Genomic DNA, 15,870 nt, shown 5'->3' with positions numbered 1-15,870 from the left:
GGGAACAGCGGAAAAAGACGTGGGAGTACAGAGACGGAGAAGAAGCAAGGGAGGACATGATGTACCTGTCTCCATGTCTTCCCACAGTCTGACGTGATGTACATCTCTTCCTTATACTCTACTAGCTTGGAGCCAAGGTTACCTGAAGGAAAGTTGAGGAATTTAAAATTTCATAAGGCAGGGAGGCTCACATGAGGCATGCAACAACAACAGATTCAAAGAGCGAGAAGTTCACAGAAAGATGTGAGAGACTCGATGGTGAATTACCAAAACAGAGAGGACGTCGCATACGTGGGTTGAGGATGTCCCCTTAGGACTTTTTCACCCTTTACTTTTCTTTTTTAACGATTTACCAAATGGGAATGGGCCTTAGAAGAGAAAGAAAACCTAGAAAATTGCGGAATTATGTGAAATATAACAGGAAGGAAGGGTTTTCTTTATCTGATCATTTCAGACAAGGTGGGTATTTTTTGCTTAATTCTTAACTGTCAGAAACAATCACATATCCATGGACATAAGTCTGACATAACAAGTCAAAATACTGACTTTTTAAGTAAAAGAAATACATGAGTCATAATTATGGGACAGTAATCAAAAAAAAAAGACTTGCTTAGACAAAATTATGAAAAAGTAAAGTCAGAACGTTCAGAGTCACACAGAAAATTGAAATACTGACTCACAAACAACTAATTTAGACTTTTAATATATGTCTCAATTAGGCCTGCATTTTGACTTTTAATGCTAAGCTTCTACTTGGGTGCCCCCTGCCCCCTTTAACTGCTCAAAAACACACTAAACAGACCCTCTAAAGCCACAAAAGGCATTATAGCACTGTTTTCACAGACTCAGTAGGAGTCCTCAAAAGTAAACTGAACTTGGAAATTCCTGTTTTAAAAACTCCTCATTTTGACTTTCTATTGAACATTTTTGACTTAATATCTCTCAAATTACCATGAGTATTTTTATTTTTGTCATTCCGAGTATCTGGTGTGTTTTTTTTTTCTCTTTTTCTGGCAGAACTGGGCTTCTGTAGGAGACAGAGATGCAAGGCATGACCTAGATAGCTTATTTTCCCTATCTTATGAAGAGACACAGACAGCTTATCCCTTTCAGGATTTCTGTTTTTATGCTTATTTATTTATTTTTTGCTATCTGTCTAGAGTACACACAAACAAACACGGTGAAGTATTCAATAAATAAAAATTGCTGGCAGTTCAGTGGAATTCTCGATGTGTTCGAGTGCCCAGGCACGAGGCAGCGTGCTTTCCCTTCACCACCACACAGACAGAGAGGACTGCTTGTGTCAAAGCTCTTTTCTGGGTAAATGGAAGTTTGTCTCTGGAGGAGTGACACTTTTTAGTACAGCCATAATTGGAGTGTTATTGTACAGCAGAGGTGGGGAACTTCTGGCCTCTGGGCCTGTGAGACCATTTGATCAGGCCCGCGAGGCACTTCGTAATAATAAAAAAAAGCAATTACTTTTTTCAGTGACAAAGGAAATTACATAAAATAGTAGACTAACACATTCGTTTAAGTGGTCCCTGAACTCAGCACCCACATAGCGGGTTGATATCCTGTCAATGCATCATGCTGACTGTCACCAAAGCAAAGGTAGATGCTGAGTGTCATGCTCTCCAAGAGAAATGTTGTTTAAGTATAAAGGCAAGCCAGTGGGCCTTAATTAGCTTGTGAGGATGAGCTGACAGCAATGAAAAAGGTTCATCTCAAGACCCTTTAAAGCTGGAAACTGGATCAACTGCAAGGACAAATGCGTTTGGATAAAGTTCAGTTTGGATGCCCAGCAAGCAGCTTTCACAAGACCACATTCTGACAGAGATGATGTAACGCAGGTTTTGTGGTGATCGAGCTTAGAGCTAAGAATTTGTGAAGGAGTGTAATGTTGCTCCAGCAGAGCTGCTAGAATCAGACACAGTAAAATTGTTCCAAAGTGTCTGCTGGTCTGGAATAATTCATCGCGCTGAAGGAAATCCTGACTCAGTGATGGCCACCCTATGCAATTGCTGGCCCCACCAAACAAGCGCATCCATTCCCTCAAGCCTCTCAGGTGCTTTTTTGCATATACATACTTTAAATTGGTCAATGTGTGTTTGAGCACTTCCAGAAGTGGTTTAGTTAATGGATCTTACTATCCACACTGCATTTACACCTGGATTTTAATGTGTTTGTCCCTTTAACACTTGAAGTGTGACATTACTGGCAAAACACACACACAGTTTCTTTAAAAAAAGAAACACTTGGCATCAGTGGCTTTGGTGGCATTTTAGCAGATTTCCATTAGCATGCATCACACAGATATTTAGTTATTAATGCCTATTGATTGTATTTGACAGCTCCATTCAAGACGAATCAAGTATTCAACTAAATAAAACATGAGCAGAAAAGATGTTGCTTCCATTAAAATCGGATGGGTTTAGCCATATCAAATCTGAAATGTTTATTTGATGTTTCTGGTGAAATATCATCTTTCAAAACTCAGCCGAGCTGAAAGTTGCATCTCAGTTTCTGCACTTGCAAAGACAGTTCCACACAGTGTTTGGGCCAGAAACACTGATTGCACCAATTAACAAAAACAATTCATAAATGTCAGGTGGAGAGAAGGTCACACAGTCAAGAAGTGAGTAAATAGAAATAAATAAAAAGTCACTGTTTGCTCTGGAGACTCACCAGCGCCCATGATGAGACCTGGAGCAGAGTCTTTAGTGTGGACGGTCCCTGACACGTAGGGGTTGTCTGCCCAGCGCAGGTGGAGGTGGAGGTGACAGTCCGGCTGCAGAACCAAAATGCGTAGAGAGAATTTCATGTGAGGATAAAAGTGTCATTCTCCCACAGTACATACACTGATCCGCCATCTAACAGGAGGTTTCACGGAGGATCTGTGACAATGAGTTCTAATACAAGAAAATAACACTTCAGTGGTAGGTGAAGTGAAGACACTCACACTCAGTCATGTTTGATGAGTCTTACCACGCAGATACCTGATAATCCGGCTGCAAATGCAGCTCAGTGTGGGGATTCAGCGCCGTTAATCGAGCCTAACATAGGGGAGAGATCTTTAATGGAAGCCAGCTCATTTCAAAGGAGAGAATGGGACGATGCAAACATTTGTCAGAGCAGAGCTGACTCGGGATCTCGTGGCTTTAAACCTCAAAAGGCAGAGCTGAAGACAGTCTATTCCGCCACGCGCGGTATGATGCTTTGTCATAAATAGCACTGAAGTATGCAGATTATTCCACTTATACAAGCAGGGATTTTTTTATGACAATGTGTCTGAGAACCAAAATGACACTTGTTGCAGTAGGACAGTCAGTAATCATGTCGGGCCCTGCTTTTTGACAAGACCATATATGTGTTTTAGAGCATCAGTGTGTTCAGATGAGTTTTTCTCAGCTGTTAGCAGTTCATATTATCTGTGTTCTTTGTGTATTCACAGCCACGGCACTCTCATTTCAAGGGGAACTCTAAATAGCTGTCTTCTCTGCTTTATACACTACTTTCCAACACTGTATTAAATGCAGACTGTAGGCATTAATCATTCAGACATTATGATAAACTGCTTCTGAGGTCATTACTCTCAGCCAGTCTCTGTCAGGTGGTAAGGTGGATACAGCTGACAGTGTTAAGCTGATGCAGTAGATAGTACATCTAGTATCTGGCTTTGTCTAGCTTGGTGACTTGTAATGTCAGCGAGGTGAGGTGTGTGACGCTGTCCCTCTTCCCGCTAGGCATCAAGATGTGAATCTAGCAGAGCTGATTTTCTTTGCAAGGTCATTATGTTGAAGTATGGGTGAGGCCAAAGAGAAGAAGAGGTCAATATAGGAGCGAACAGCCGTGTGTGCGTGTGTGTGTGTGTGTGTGTGTCAGTCATGGTAAACAAGTCTCAAGATGATATCCGTGTCTCCCTTCAAATCTGTCAGCTGAGTGGAGTGATGGTTCAAATAAAGGAGCAGACTCACCCTCCCTGTGAGGTGTGATGTATGGATAACAGACTGCAATTGACTCATTGCTTTTCGCCGTCTAGCCCTGCAGTGGCAACTTTGACAAGATGAATGGAAGGGCCAGGCCGGCATCTCACACACATTCCTCAAAGTACAACATTCATCATTCCTTCTCGAACTTTGTGTTCACATTCTGAACTACCTGCTTGACAGGTCCTAATTTTGACTGAGTACAGATACAAAGTTTGAACATATTGGCCAGCAGTAGCAGTATCTAGTGTGTGCAGCTTTTGCCCAAGCAACAGTTTTGAGAAGTTTGCTTTCTATTTTAAAGCCACTATAATAGTAACCTTGGATAGCAGTAACAAGCTAGGTTAGCTTAGCATTAGCAAAGTGATGTGTTGATGCGGGACTTTGAGGCTTTAACTTTACTCTTTGTCTGCTTTGAGACAAAAGATTCTGAGATAACAAGAAAATGCCCCCATAGTTCATGTATATCTAAAGGGATCGGTAATAGCTGTGTTACTTTGGTATTTCATGAGAGGTGGGATGTTTAGCTCAGCACTCTGTGATAATGTAGTGGCTCAATATCAATGTGTCCTCGATATGAGCATGTGGTGACACGTTGAAATGCTGAAGCGCAATGGATGTATGCATTTATAGTCCTAAATTGGTCATATAACATGACATGGTGCACTAGTAATCTTGCTAACTAGCCGTTATGGTAAAATATAGCGATTTCTTAATGTTTTATAGTGTGTTGAGTCTGAACTGACCAAAGTGAGGCAACTGTAGCACAGAGACAAGGAGCTGCTTACAGGAATAGTTGGACATTTTGAGAGTATATGCAAGTATATGCACTAATCTGTACTTAAGATTTGATATTGTGCATACATAGCTATATGCCACTTCTCATACATATCTACGATTCTTACCGTTAACCTGTTTATATTTTTGACATTGTGTATATTTGGATTTGCACCTTACTGTGAACCAGGTAATATTTTATGATACTTAACTCTTTCATCTGTTTGCATTTTTTTTTTTTTACATCCCATTGTGGACATTTCAATTGCAAACGCATTCATATTAAAGCCACAAATTCAGCATTTCAACAGGGTGGGGTGAACAGAGGGTCTCCTGGGTCAGTGTTTACCGCTTTGCAGCTGACCGGCTTGCCGTTCATGTCAGTAGCAGGTGGGAGCAAGGGTTCCCAGTCGCGTCCTTTGTTATAGGTGATGAGCGTCGTCACTTTGCCATCGATCTTCTGATTGGCCAGGAAGACTCCTTTGATTCCACGGACCTGGGAAACAGAGTGGATTTACAACAGCTAGGGTTAACCAAGAACAATCTGAACCTCTGACTTAATAATGTTTGTAAAGTCAGTGAACTGACTCAGTAATGTCAGTTACACAGAAATACTTATCTAAAGTTTGCTAACATTAGCTCATTAAGCCACTGGTCATACCAGGCTGAGTGAGACTGCAGCAGTAAAACCTCTATGTCTGTCCTCTTCTGTAAAAAGTTCCATTCTCTCAATGCAATTCAGTAACTGGTTGTTCAAATTGTAATTTTCCTGACGGAGGCACAGAATATGGGCTGAAGGGAGAATGTAGTGAAGCTACGTGTGGGTAGGATTCATATAACGAGTCCAAACACAAAACTGCTTTCGCTGGATTGTAACTCTACTGTGAACTCCGCAGCTACATCGAGAATGATAGCAGAACATAGGAGAACGCGCTCTTTAACTGTCAGCAGTGGTTGAAACTGATGCGTGCGTTACATTAAAGGCTTAAAGGAAACCACTGACACAGAAACTACAGGGCTGTAAAAGTTTAATTCCCTGAAATCAATACACACTGCATGGTTTTTGTGGCTGTGAGGTTGATAGCTACAGGCTCTTAAGTTGAAACATTTAACAGCGGGACGATGAAGGCTGTGCAGAAAGACATTTAAACAGAGTCAGGCAGCATGTCAGACATGTCTCCATCCGCAGACTCCCCCAGCTCCCCTTGCTATCTATTATGTAGCATTGATGTTTATAGAATGAAACAAGGTAATTGTTTAAATCAAAGCGCATGAGCCTGCTTGTATTCTCTCTGGACTTCTGGCTTCTCTCCTTTCTTTCCACACGTCATCTCTTCACCTCTGTTCAACATCTTCCTTTTTTTTTCTCCTGCTGCCTCAAGTCTTTGTCCATGCCCTGTATGTTGTTCGCCTCTCTATCTCTATCTACAGCGACGTGATGAGGGTGCAGCCTGGAGCGAGGGATGAGAGAAGAGGAGGAAATGAGCTCTGCAGTGAAGGCCTTTGCCTCCATGGTTCACCGCCTCTTCTTTTCCTTCCAACACTTCCTCTTTCCTTCCTCCTCCTCTACATTTCATGTCCTCTGCACCCATTTATCTAGAGACCTTGCCAAAACGCACAGGGACAAACAATAGCTCGACTGCTTGAACATACAGAATGGAAGGAAGGCAGATCAGGCGGAGATCTTCAACAGTCTTCATAATTAATGCAGGACTGCATTTAGTTAAGAAGACATCAGAGGCTGAATGCATTCATTTTCCATCCATTTAGGAGGACGAAGAACATGCTTGTATCTGCTTTTTTTCGGACACATAATCGTCGTGTCTGCGGCACAACTGGCTGTCTGCTAAATCCCTGCCCCAAGCAGTGATTGTCCCATCACGAAGCACGGCTTAGCAACCGTAACTGGGCACAACAGGCCTGACAAGCTTTGGGTTTCTCCACATCCCAAAGTGGTGTGCACAGAGCTGCAGTTTGAGCCTCACTCTGCACTTGATTGGAGGGTGGTGTCTTTTTATTTTCTTTTTAAGACTTTCCAAACAGATAAACTATCTTACTATCTAGTAACTTAGCATTACTTCCAAAGTAAAGACTTACTGTAATACTATAATATAATATAATACTACTATAATCGGTTTATAGAGTTATACAACCTCAGCCAACATTACTGAGATAGTATTACGTTTGCCACACATAATGGTTAGTCCTCATTCTCAATGATTGCTCAAATCAAGAACCCAGTGTTTCAAGAATTATTGAGAACTGAGTGGATAATCTGACCCCATTAACATCGCAAACTGAATTGGCAGGAATAGCAATTTTATGAGAACATAGGTTGTCAGTGTGTCATTTTCTTCTGACACTCTGAAGGGCAGTTATACTTTACGCAGCTCCAAGGGTTTGAAGTCTGGCCTGAAGTCATGAGCAGCTGACAGAATTTGTGACAGAAACCCTCATGAATGATTTTCTTCTTTTTTTTGGTTGCTCTTGCTGATGAGTGAAGTGATGTGTGAAAGACGGAGCATTAGATTGAAAGGATCACCTGCTGTCATGAAAGTGCATGTTTCAACCCTCACATCCACCACGACTTTTGATTTGTTACTAAAATTGTGAGAGTGCAGACAGTGAGGTGAGTTTCCTTCCGACGGCGCCTGGGTTAGGGTTAGGGTTCTGGGCTTATGGACGGGACAACGAGTCTGATGCTATTTCTGCTGTGAGTTCAGAGCAGCTGCTCCACTGCACTGAAAGGAACCAGTTGAGGTTGTTCAGGCATCTGATTCGGATGCCTCCTCATGTTGGAGGGGGCTACACGTGCCATCCAGCCCAGGTGAGCCTTTGTTGCCACCATAAGCCGTGCCCTAATAAGCACTGGAAGATGGCTGGATGAATGGATCTGCATGGATGAAATGATGAAACTACTCCTTTCCTTTGTCATCTCTTCTTACAACTCACTCAGAACCACAGGCGGAAACACTGTGTTCTCTGAAGAGCTGCTACTTTAACCAGTTTCATAGCAGTGTCGCACTATAAAAGACAGCTACATATTTTTAGCATGACTACAAACAAACACACAGCCAACAGTGTTTAAATGTATGCCGCAGATAATATTTGACAAATGACATGCTCAGTCAGTATCAGTAACACACACACTGCAGTTTCTATTAACATACAACATCCTGCTGCTGGAAATACTTGGAGGACTAATCAGAAACTGAAAATAGTCCCCAACAAATGCACTATTTCCTCCTGTTGGAGTGACATTTGTTCAAAACTACAGTGCCCAGCTGTTGTGGGAAATGACTGGGACTTTTTTAATTTGTCACTGAAGCTTTACTTCTTCAGCAGGAACCAGTGGGTTAGTGGTTGAGTGCCACAGACAGGACAGGAAAGTCAGATAGAGACTAACTAACTAAGACTAACCCAACTATTGGCTTTGGTCTTTACACAGGATTGGCTGACAAAAAGATAAATCAAGAATAGCACGAGCTTTATCCTTCAAGCACCATTAAATGGATCCTTTTTATGATGTAATGACTCATTTTAAGTTTGTCAGCTGGTTTTTATTCAGTCTTGTCCTGTGTTAAATGTCCTTGTTTGTTTTATCTTATTTAGTCAACCTCATCCTGTTTTCTTTCAGTCAAGTTTGGTTGACTGAAAGTCTGAGCATTTTTCATTTCAGTGTTTTTTTTTTAGTCATCAGATTAGATCAGACTCAGTCAATCCAGTCCAGCCAAAGCTAAAAGCTTTCGATCATTTTAGTCAAAATAATTTCAGATTAGATTTTATCTTATCTGATGAGAAACACAGGTTGTGTGATGAAGAAACCGGCTTTGTAGAAGTTGTGTGAAAGTTAGCTGCTCAGGTGCAAACTAGGCTGTTATTTATGATTGTGAGGCGTCTGGCTTTTAGCTGGTCAGCTTGCTCCTTTCAGACTGCTCCTTTAAATAAACCTGCTGTCTAGCTGAAACAGCATTTCAAAAACAGAACATACTTGACCCGCTACAGTTTCTCGCAGGCATCCCCCTGCTTATAACCAACATGTGCAACACCAAACAACATGCATGCACAAGCATACGCACATACACATGCGCACACACTGGTGTATAACCAACACTTGCACTAACCAACACACACACACTCCCCCTCTCTGTTTCTCTCTCACACACACTCAAACTCACTGAGCCCTGACTGTGCTCATTGAGTGCTGCAGGTGTAATAATGATACGGCACACTCAGCACAGGAAACAGAAATGCTTCATTGGAAAAAAAAAAAAGTCGGAGCCTTTATTGAGACCCTGCTTGTTTCATTCATGAAATCCATGTATCTTTTGTTGCATTGTACTCCATGTGTCCATTGCTATAAACGTTGTCCTCACTCCTTCATCCCATCTCACCTCAAGTATGTCGATGAGGACATTCTCCTCAGGCTGCTTGGTGCTGCGAACATTTTCCAGGACGATGGAGTAGTAGACGCCCTGGGGGTCCGACTGGTACAGGTTATACGTGTCTGACTGGTACCACTCCTGGAGGGCGAGGAAGACTTGCTTCTCGTCCGTGCTCACTATCTGAACATCCTGGGCGCAGAGATGGAGGGATGGAGGGATGAGAAAGAAGGAGAAGTGGGGGTCAAAACGGGACAGTCAGCATTTTCTAAATCAGTGGGAATAAATGAACAGTGGAGGCAAGAGAAGCAAATGAAACTGATGAAACGGAAAAAAGAAGTCTATATATAAATATCAAAACAGATGATACAATAGAGAAAGCTCACAGAGTTCAGAGAGATCACTAAAGAGTGGAAAATATGAAGGGTAAAGGGTAAGTAAATAAAAACCGCAAGTTATGACGTGGGGAAAAAAGAGATAAAGCAGTATACGCATCAGTCTGATTCAAAGAAAAGTTTGACAGTCACTCACCGCGAGCCAGAGAACATAATCCGGCAAATACAGAACTACAGAGTCACAGAACCAAACTGGAGGAGATAAAGGAACCCTCTACCCATCAGAAAACTGTTTTTGGCAGCTTAGAAAACTTGTTAGGTGTTCTTGTCAAAGCTTGTGAGCCTCCAATGCAAATGGCTTCATCACTCATGTTCGACTGTAATGATGGTGCAAAGACCAACTCAGCACTTTCTCTGTGCTAGTGATTACATTAACATAACATTTGAAGATAAAGCCATCAGAGCGCAGGGGAAAGTGCCCAAGAAGGTGTGTCTCTAATCACTGACTCTCTGCCATCTTGCTGAGAAAAAACACAAGAGCTCAATTACCCTTGGATTTATGGTTGTGGCTCAGAGTAATGACAGCATTGAAAGCTGTGCACTAATATTCATATTCAAAGATGTACTGTTTGAGTCACCCAGCAAGCGATGTGTTCTTGGCAGGAAGACAAGAATGCCAAAAGTGAAAAAGGGAACAAAGTTGTATGGATGCATGTTCACTTAAGTACAGGTACAGCTGGGACATAAACTGGTTGATTTCTCAGCCCACTATCCCTATAAAGGGTTAAGGTTTGGGTTAAGGTTACTTGGGCATATTGGACAATTTTGCACCTCACTCTTTGCATTGAATTTGTTTAATATTCAGATCCAAAGCAGGAAGTAGCTTATGCATCAGCACAAAAGTTCAGGTATGGAAGATTACTATGTCTGTAAAGGCAATGTGCATCCTCCTTCATCTCCTATTCCTTTATCCAATCTCTGATCTTTAAATTCATACATAGAGCTTCTTAGTCACTTTGACAGCATTGTGCAAATTACCAAGGCGGCTTTCGCACAGAGGAACCACTCTTACAGTGTCTCTTAAGGAACTAAGTCAGAGCGATGACAACCAACAGGTCAGTCTAACTTTGAAACATGTCAGAGAATCAACCTGCCAACAACCAACAAACCAATCACTCTATAATACAATATTAGTAGAGTATCATGTAGGTAAGTCACTTGTTATGCCGTTACAGGCAGAATTGTCATTTCTGTATAAGACATTACCACACAATACTGCCTGTGAAGGAGGAAACAATCGTGCAAAGCCATACTGACAGCACTTTGTTGGAGTTAAAACATGAATACTTCACTTCACTTACTTTACCTTGCATCTCTCCCTAATCTACCTTTCCTGCCTCTTCTTCTGTCCCCTTGAAGCACTGCACTGTAGCCTGAGTTTATGGTTGACAGCTTGAAGAGGAGCTGGCGCTGAGAAGTGTGCAAACTTCAACTCCTGCTGCCTTTGAACGTTGAGAGCCAGCCCTCCACCCACCAGCGTAGACAGAACATAATCCTACGCTACAGAAGATGCATTGAGGTGAAGACGAAAATACATGCAGACAACACTGACTGAACCTGTGTAAACCCATTACATTTGGATGCTGTATTTTCACTGATTTTCTATTTTCTTCTATTTCATCAGCTTTTCACAAGTCATGGCCAAGGGTTGGATCAGAGTCCTTGGTTGGAAGACCAATCTGAAGAAAATGAGAAAAAAAAGGCTGAAAAGTGTGTTTGACAATTTCAGTCCTCACAAGAAAAACAGCATTTGTTGTTTGTCCAAATGCAAACCTCATGGCTGTCTGTTAGGAGCACAGGCAAAAGCGGTGCAGCATTGTAATGTTGCATCACACTGATGAAACACGGGTGCCTTTATTGTCAAGCAGCAAAGGAAACCCAATGTATTTGTCACTGCAGTGCTTACTTTAGTCATTTGTGATGGTTTTGGAAGGAATAAACAAAAGATTTCATCCTGCCAAAAGTGGCTCCAAATATATGGCTTCAATGCATTGTGATGTTGAGTTTGTGAGGACTTCATACTGGCCGGTGAATGAGCTGATCACAGCGTGGCTGAAGCTGAATGTGCTGTGGGCTGTGTTGGCTTTTTGATATGTGATAAAAGAACATGCATTAGATGTAATGCCTGACATCTTTTTAATCTACAGCCTAATGTTTAACGTTTGCCTCATGTGTTACATTCCCTTTAAAATCTTTGAACTCAGTGGGAAGATTTTGGAAGGAAGCACCATCCACGAAAGTTTGGTATTGGAAATGTAAGGACTTGCGGATGACATGGTATTTCTGTAACTACATGACGCCTCCCCCCACAACTTACTGTAAGTCCCGTCTGCCTGTCACGTGCCTGCTCCTAAGCCTGCAGTTCACACCTTAAATTCACTGATCAAACACAGCAGCTGAGCGACATGTTTGAACACTCTTCTTTTCTGTTTGAAATATGTGAATCCAGTACTGAACGGGATTACAGTGAATGGAAGCTGAAAGAAGCTTTTCTACGCATTCTGTGAGCTGATGTTTGAAAACAGGAACTTGATGGATTTGGTTGAGATGAGAAAAGATGGAGAGCCTGCCTTTATAAGCTACAGCATGTAGAATAGTTATGTAACACTGTTTCAGTGTGTGAATACAACTGAGGCAGTTTGTCAAACTGGTGCTTGTGAGGAATCTTCAAAGGAAGCACGAGTTTTCTTTCAGTAACCAAAGTCTGGAAACTATAGAACTGTTCTAAGAGACTGAAATCAATATTGAATTTTAGAAACTTACAATACTTTCAACAACAGTAACCACCACCAGTTGTAAGGGTGTAAGTGCACAGATGGTATGAGTTAAAAAGGGAAAAAGGAGCACAATGGTTGGAATAGTCTAGTGGAAAATGTGGCACCATCATCAAACAGTCCACTTTGCCTTGAACTGGATCCCAGTCCACCTTTAACTGGTTAACAAACTGGTGCCAGCAACAAAAATACAGAGCCAAAATGGAGGAGAATGCAGGAAACAAAGAAAGATTGCTGTGCAAAAGGATACCTGTGTTCTCTGGTCCATGACTGGAGTCAATGGTATTTGAGCTGGGTTTTTACCATATCTGAAGGAGCTAAATGTAGCATGAGAAGGGCTCTACCACTGTCCCTCCTATTGGTGCTAAATCACTGAGTGCCCGCTGAAACAAACATCTTCCATCCATCTCTGTCATCACCAGCAGGGCAAGTCACCCCAGAGACAAGGGCCACGGCTGGTATCAGAGATCCAGAGTCCTCGAAGCTACAAGAGCCACCAGACGCAACAACAACCTACATGTGGCTATTTCAAACTTCCCTTGACCAAAACTCAGTATGGTGTTAATGACACGAGAAAGGCAAAGACAGAAAGAAATAATGATGTAGTGAAGGCTAAAGCTCAGTTTACATTTGAATGGAAACTGTCTGGGTGCAGAGACACGCCATGCACATCCCCAAAAATGCAAGAGCTTTATGTAGGGCAGGAACAGACCACAAGAAGGAGTGAAAATAAGTGGTGTGATTAGTCAGCTGTAAAATACACACAGTAGCAAAAACCCACACTGTAGTATGAAAGCCAGAGAGAATGAAAGAAGACACAGGAGCTGCCACAGCAGAGCGGAGGGTGAAGGTGAACCCAAGGAAGCATGAAGTGAAAAGGTGAAACAGATGTTGCAGCACTCCACAGTATGTTTCTGAGAATCTTGGATTACTTTTTAATAGACTGTGTTTTATTGATGACATTATTAAATGTGCTGAAATGTTCAAGGAAATGGCATATGCACCTGCATGTATACAATGTGTTTGGGAGACTGGCTATTAATCAACTTAGCCCTTTACTTCCTGTTATGTATAACAGTTTATCATCCATCTTTGGTATTCATTGTGATTTATATTGTGTTTAAGTGTTGTTATTTATAGCTACTTTCCCCTCAAACTACTGTGCTTGTTTACATCTAACTATGATTTTCCAAAACTCATACGGCCGGGAACTGTGGACAATATGCCAACACAACACGAGCAACGAACATATCTGTATAGCATTTTTATCCAAAGAACTTTAAAATTTGCCTCTTAGACACTCAATCACACACACACATGCATGCATGTGCTGTGAGTGCTACTGGCATTGAGGAAAAGAGTTTTGAACACAATGAGGTAGAAGGTTTTTATTTCTGCCTCAATATTGTTTTGCAAATAGAGGCCTGAAGATCTGCGTCTTATTATCTAGGAAACACAAAGGGATGTCTTAGCCGACTCCAAGTTCAATAAAAACTGATAACAATACCACTGACAAAGAAAATTTGACACTTTTCTTACAGTAAAGCGAGGCTTTCTCCAAAATAAGTCCATTTATCTACATAAATATCTAAGTTTATATTCACGCAATCTATATTTTGGTCATACATATTTATATTTCGGTTATCTCTACATATATTTAACTATATATCCTTATATTTAGACCATTTAATTCATATCATATCAAACCCTGTGTAATATTCCTATTTGGACTGAGTTCCTTGATTTGGCTGTAAATTACCCACTGAACTTGCTTTCGGAATTTCATTGGCTATAGGAAGCAGCAGTCATCTGCACTATTATAGCAATTGGCTCGATCTTTACATGAAAGAAGGGAACGAGGCACTTTCGTTCAGTGTGGACTCTTGTGGGTTACATTTACTGTTGGCTGTGGACATGACATAGAAGATTCGAATTGGTCAAGTGAGATGTCAAAGGCCAGAATGCAGCGGCCATGTGACTATTGGCAAAAACACTGATGAGTACGTCTGCCGGCTCGGTAGATTATGATGAGATTTCATCTGTGAGTGGCCTCAATTTAATTAAGTGCAGCCTCTCAGCCACTAAATTAGTCCAGTTTAGCTACCCCTGTTTTATAACAATTTATGTCCACTAGGGTAAAGAAAATACAGAACTGTCAGTATAATACAATTCAACAGGGCTACAAACTACAGCCATCAAAATAACACAAATATCAGCACCTCAATCAGAACATTCTGACTCTCATGTTGGTGATTTATTGCATTGCTGTTGTATCGCACTGCATCAGTTTAGCTATAGATTTAACAGATAAACTGCTAACTCTGTGTGTAGCTAACAGTTATTTCACGTTGCTTGTGATAAACTGGCTACTTCCCATGAGAAAGATGCTTCTGGTACATAAATGTGTCGTGAAAAAGGGATTTTAGCTGATACTGAGAAGAAATTCTTCTTGCCAGCCAGTACTAGGTGTTGGAAATCCTCCTCCTCATCGCCTGTTCATCCTTTCAATGGGCTCTATGATCATTGCTACAGGTCCCCTCATTCCCAGGCAGATATAAAAATGGTGCACCTCATCCTGTCATTCCTGGGGGCTCATCCATACTCCACCCTATAAATCCTTTCCAAATCAGAAACCCGTTGCTACCCCAGAGCCTGAATTTTAAATCCACTTCACTTATCCACACAGGATTTATCAAGTTCCTAGAATCCAGACGACTCATGGAAGATTTCAGAACAATCCTGCATGCAGTCCATCATTTCCTGTAAACTTTGGCTGAATTTGCCAGCTGCACACTGGTGAATGACTGCTGCCCTTCATTGGTCATCCAATTGATGGACATTTTAATCTGGTTTGGGACAGCTCCCACCATCACAGCATCCAGTCAGTTAGAAGGGTCGAGACTCGAAGCTTGGTTCCAGCCATGTACCTGTTCTTAGATCTTTCTACTTTTGAATTCCCATGTACATTGTGTACCATGTTTCATGCCACACAGCAGAACTATAACTTTCTTAACATGAGACGGGGGTTTGCAAAAGAGTCTTACTTATTTCATTTGTCACGCTTCTGTTGGAAGCCTACATACAACCATTTTCCGGTTCCTTTTAAATAGATTAAACTACATCATCGCCCCCTTATTCCTGCAACATTACTGAGGCTTGGTACTGAGTGGTGTGAGGAGTGTCTTGCCCATTTCATTAAAAGAATGGACAACATCTGATGCCAGATTTCCCCCGGCAGTCGACTGTGACATAATAGCCTCTTCAGTGTGCTCACCCTCTCTCAGCAGCATTGAGCTCATTTCCTTTCACACTCTAACAGATCCCATTAATCATTTAAATCCTCATCATGCCCGTTGGACATTATTCACACTGAATTTTGTAAAGAGGTCTTTGATTCTGTCAGCCCACACATTTTACCTTTCAGAAAGACTTCACTGGCTTCTGGCTCCATTCAACTTCCTTCAACATACCCTCTTGAAGATAAGATCAATCCTCCCAGTGATTATAGGCATATTTCCAAATTACCTTCTTGGTAGAGCTATCATTTCGCAACACG

At 41.6% G+C, this 15,870-nt stretch overlaps 1 protein-coding gene across 7 annotated transcripts in view; it reads right to left on the bottom strand.

Annotated features, from left to right (window-relative positions):
• Positions 1 to 15,870, bottom strand: part of sorcs2 (sortilin-related VPS10 domain containing receptor 2) — a 288,796-nt gene that overhangs the window by 22,078 nt on the left and 250,848 nt on the right. For all 7 annotated transcript variants that reach the window (XM_070992922.1, XM_070992917.1, XM_070992916.1 and 4 more), the window contains exons 9-12: positions 9,158 to 9,337; positions 5,113 to 5,259; positions 2,686 to 2,788; positions 66 to 142 (exon numbers count right to left, since the gene is read on the bottom strand). In XM_070992922.1, the coding sequence (XP_070849023.1) occupies positions 66 to 142; positions 2,686 to 2,788; positions 5,113 to 5,259; positions 9,158 to 9,337 (507 nt within the window). The remainder of the gene's footprint in view (positions 1 to 65; positions 143 to 2,685; positions 2,789 to 5,112; positions 5,260 to 9,157; positions 9,338 to 15,870) is intronic.

The sequence above is a fragment of the Chaetodon trifascialis genome, chromosome 23, assembly GCF_039877785.1.
Source record: "Chaetodon trifascialis isolate fChaTrf1 chromosome 23, fChaTrf1.hap1, whole genome shotgun sequence".
Classification (NCBI taxonomy): domain Eukaryota; kingdom Metazoa; phylum Chordata; class Actinopteri; order Chaetodontiformes; family Chaetodontidae; genus Chaetodon; species Chaetodon trifascialis.
Note: the sequence above shows the minus strand (reverse complement) of the source record. Positions and strands in the feature narration are given on the sequence as shown.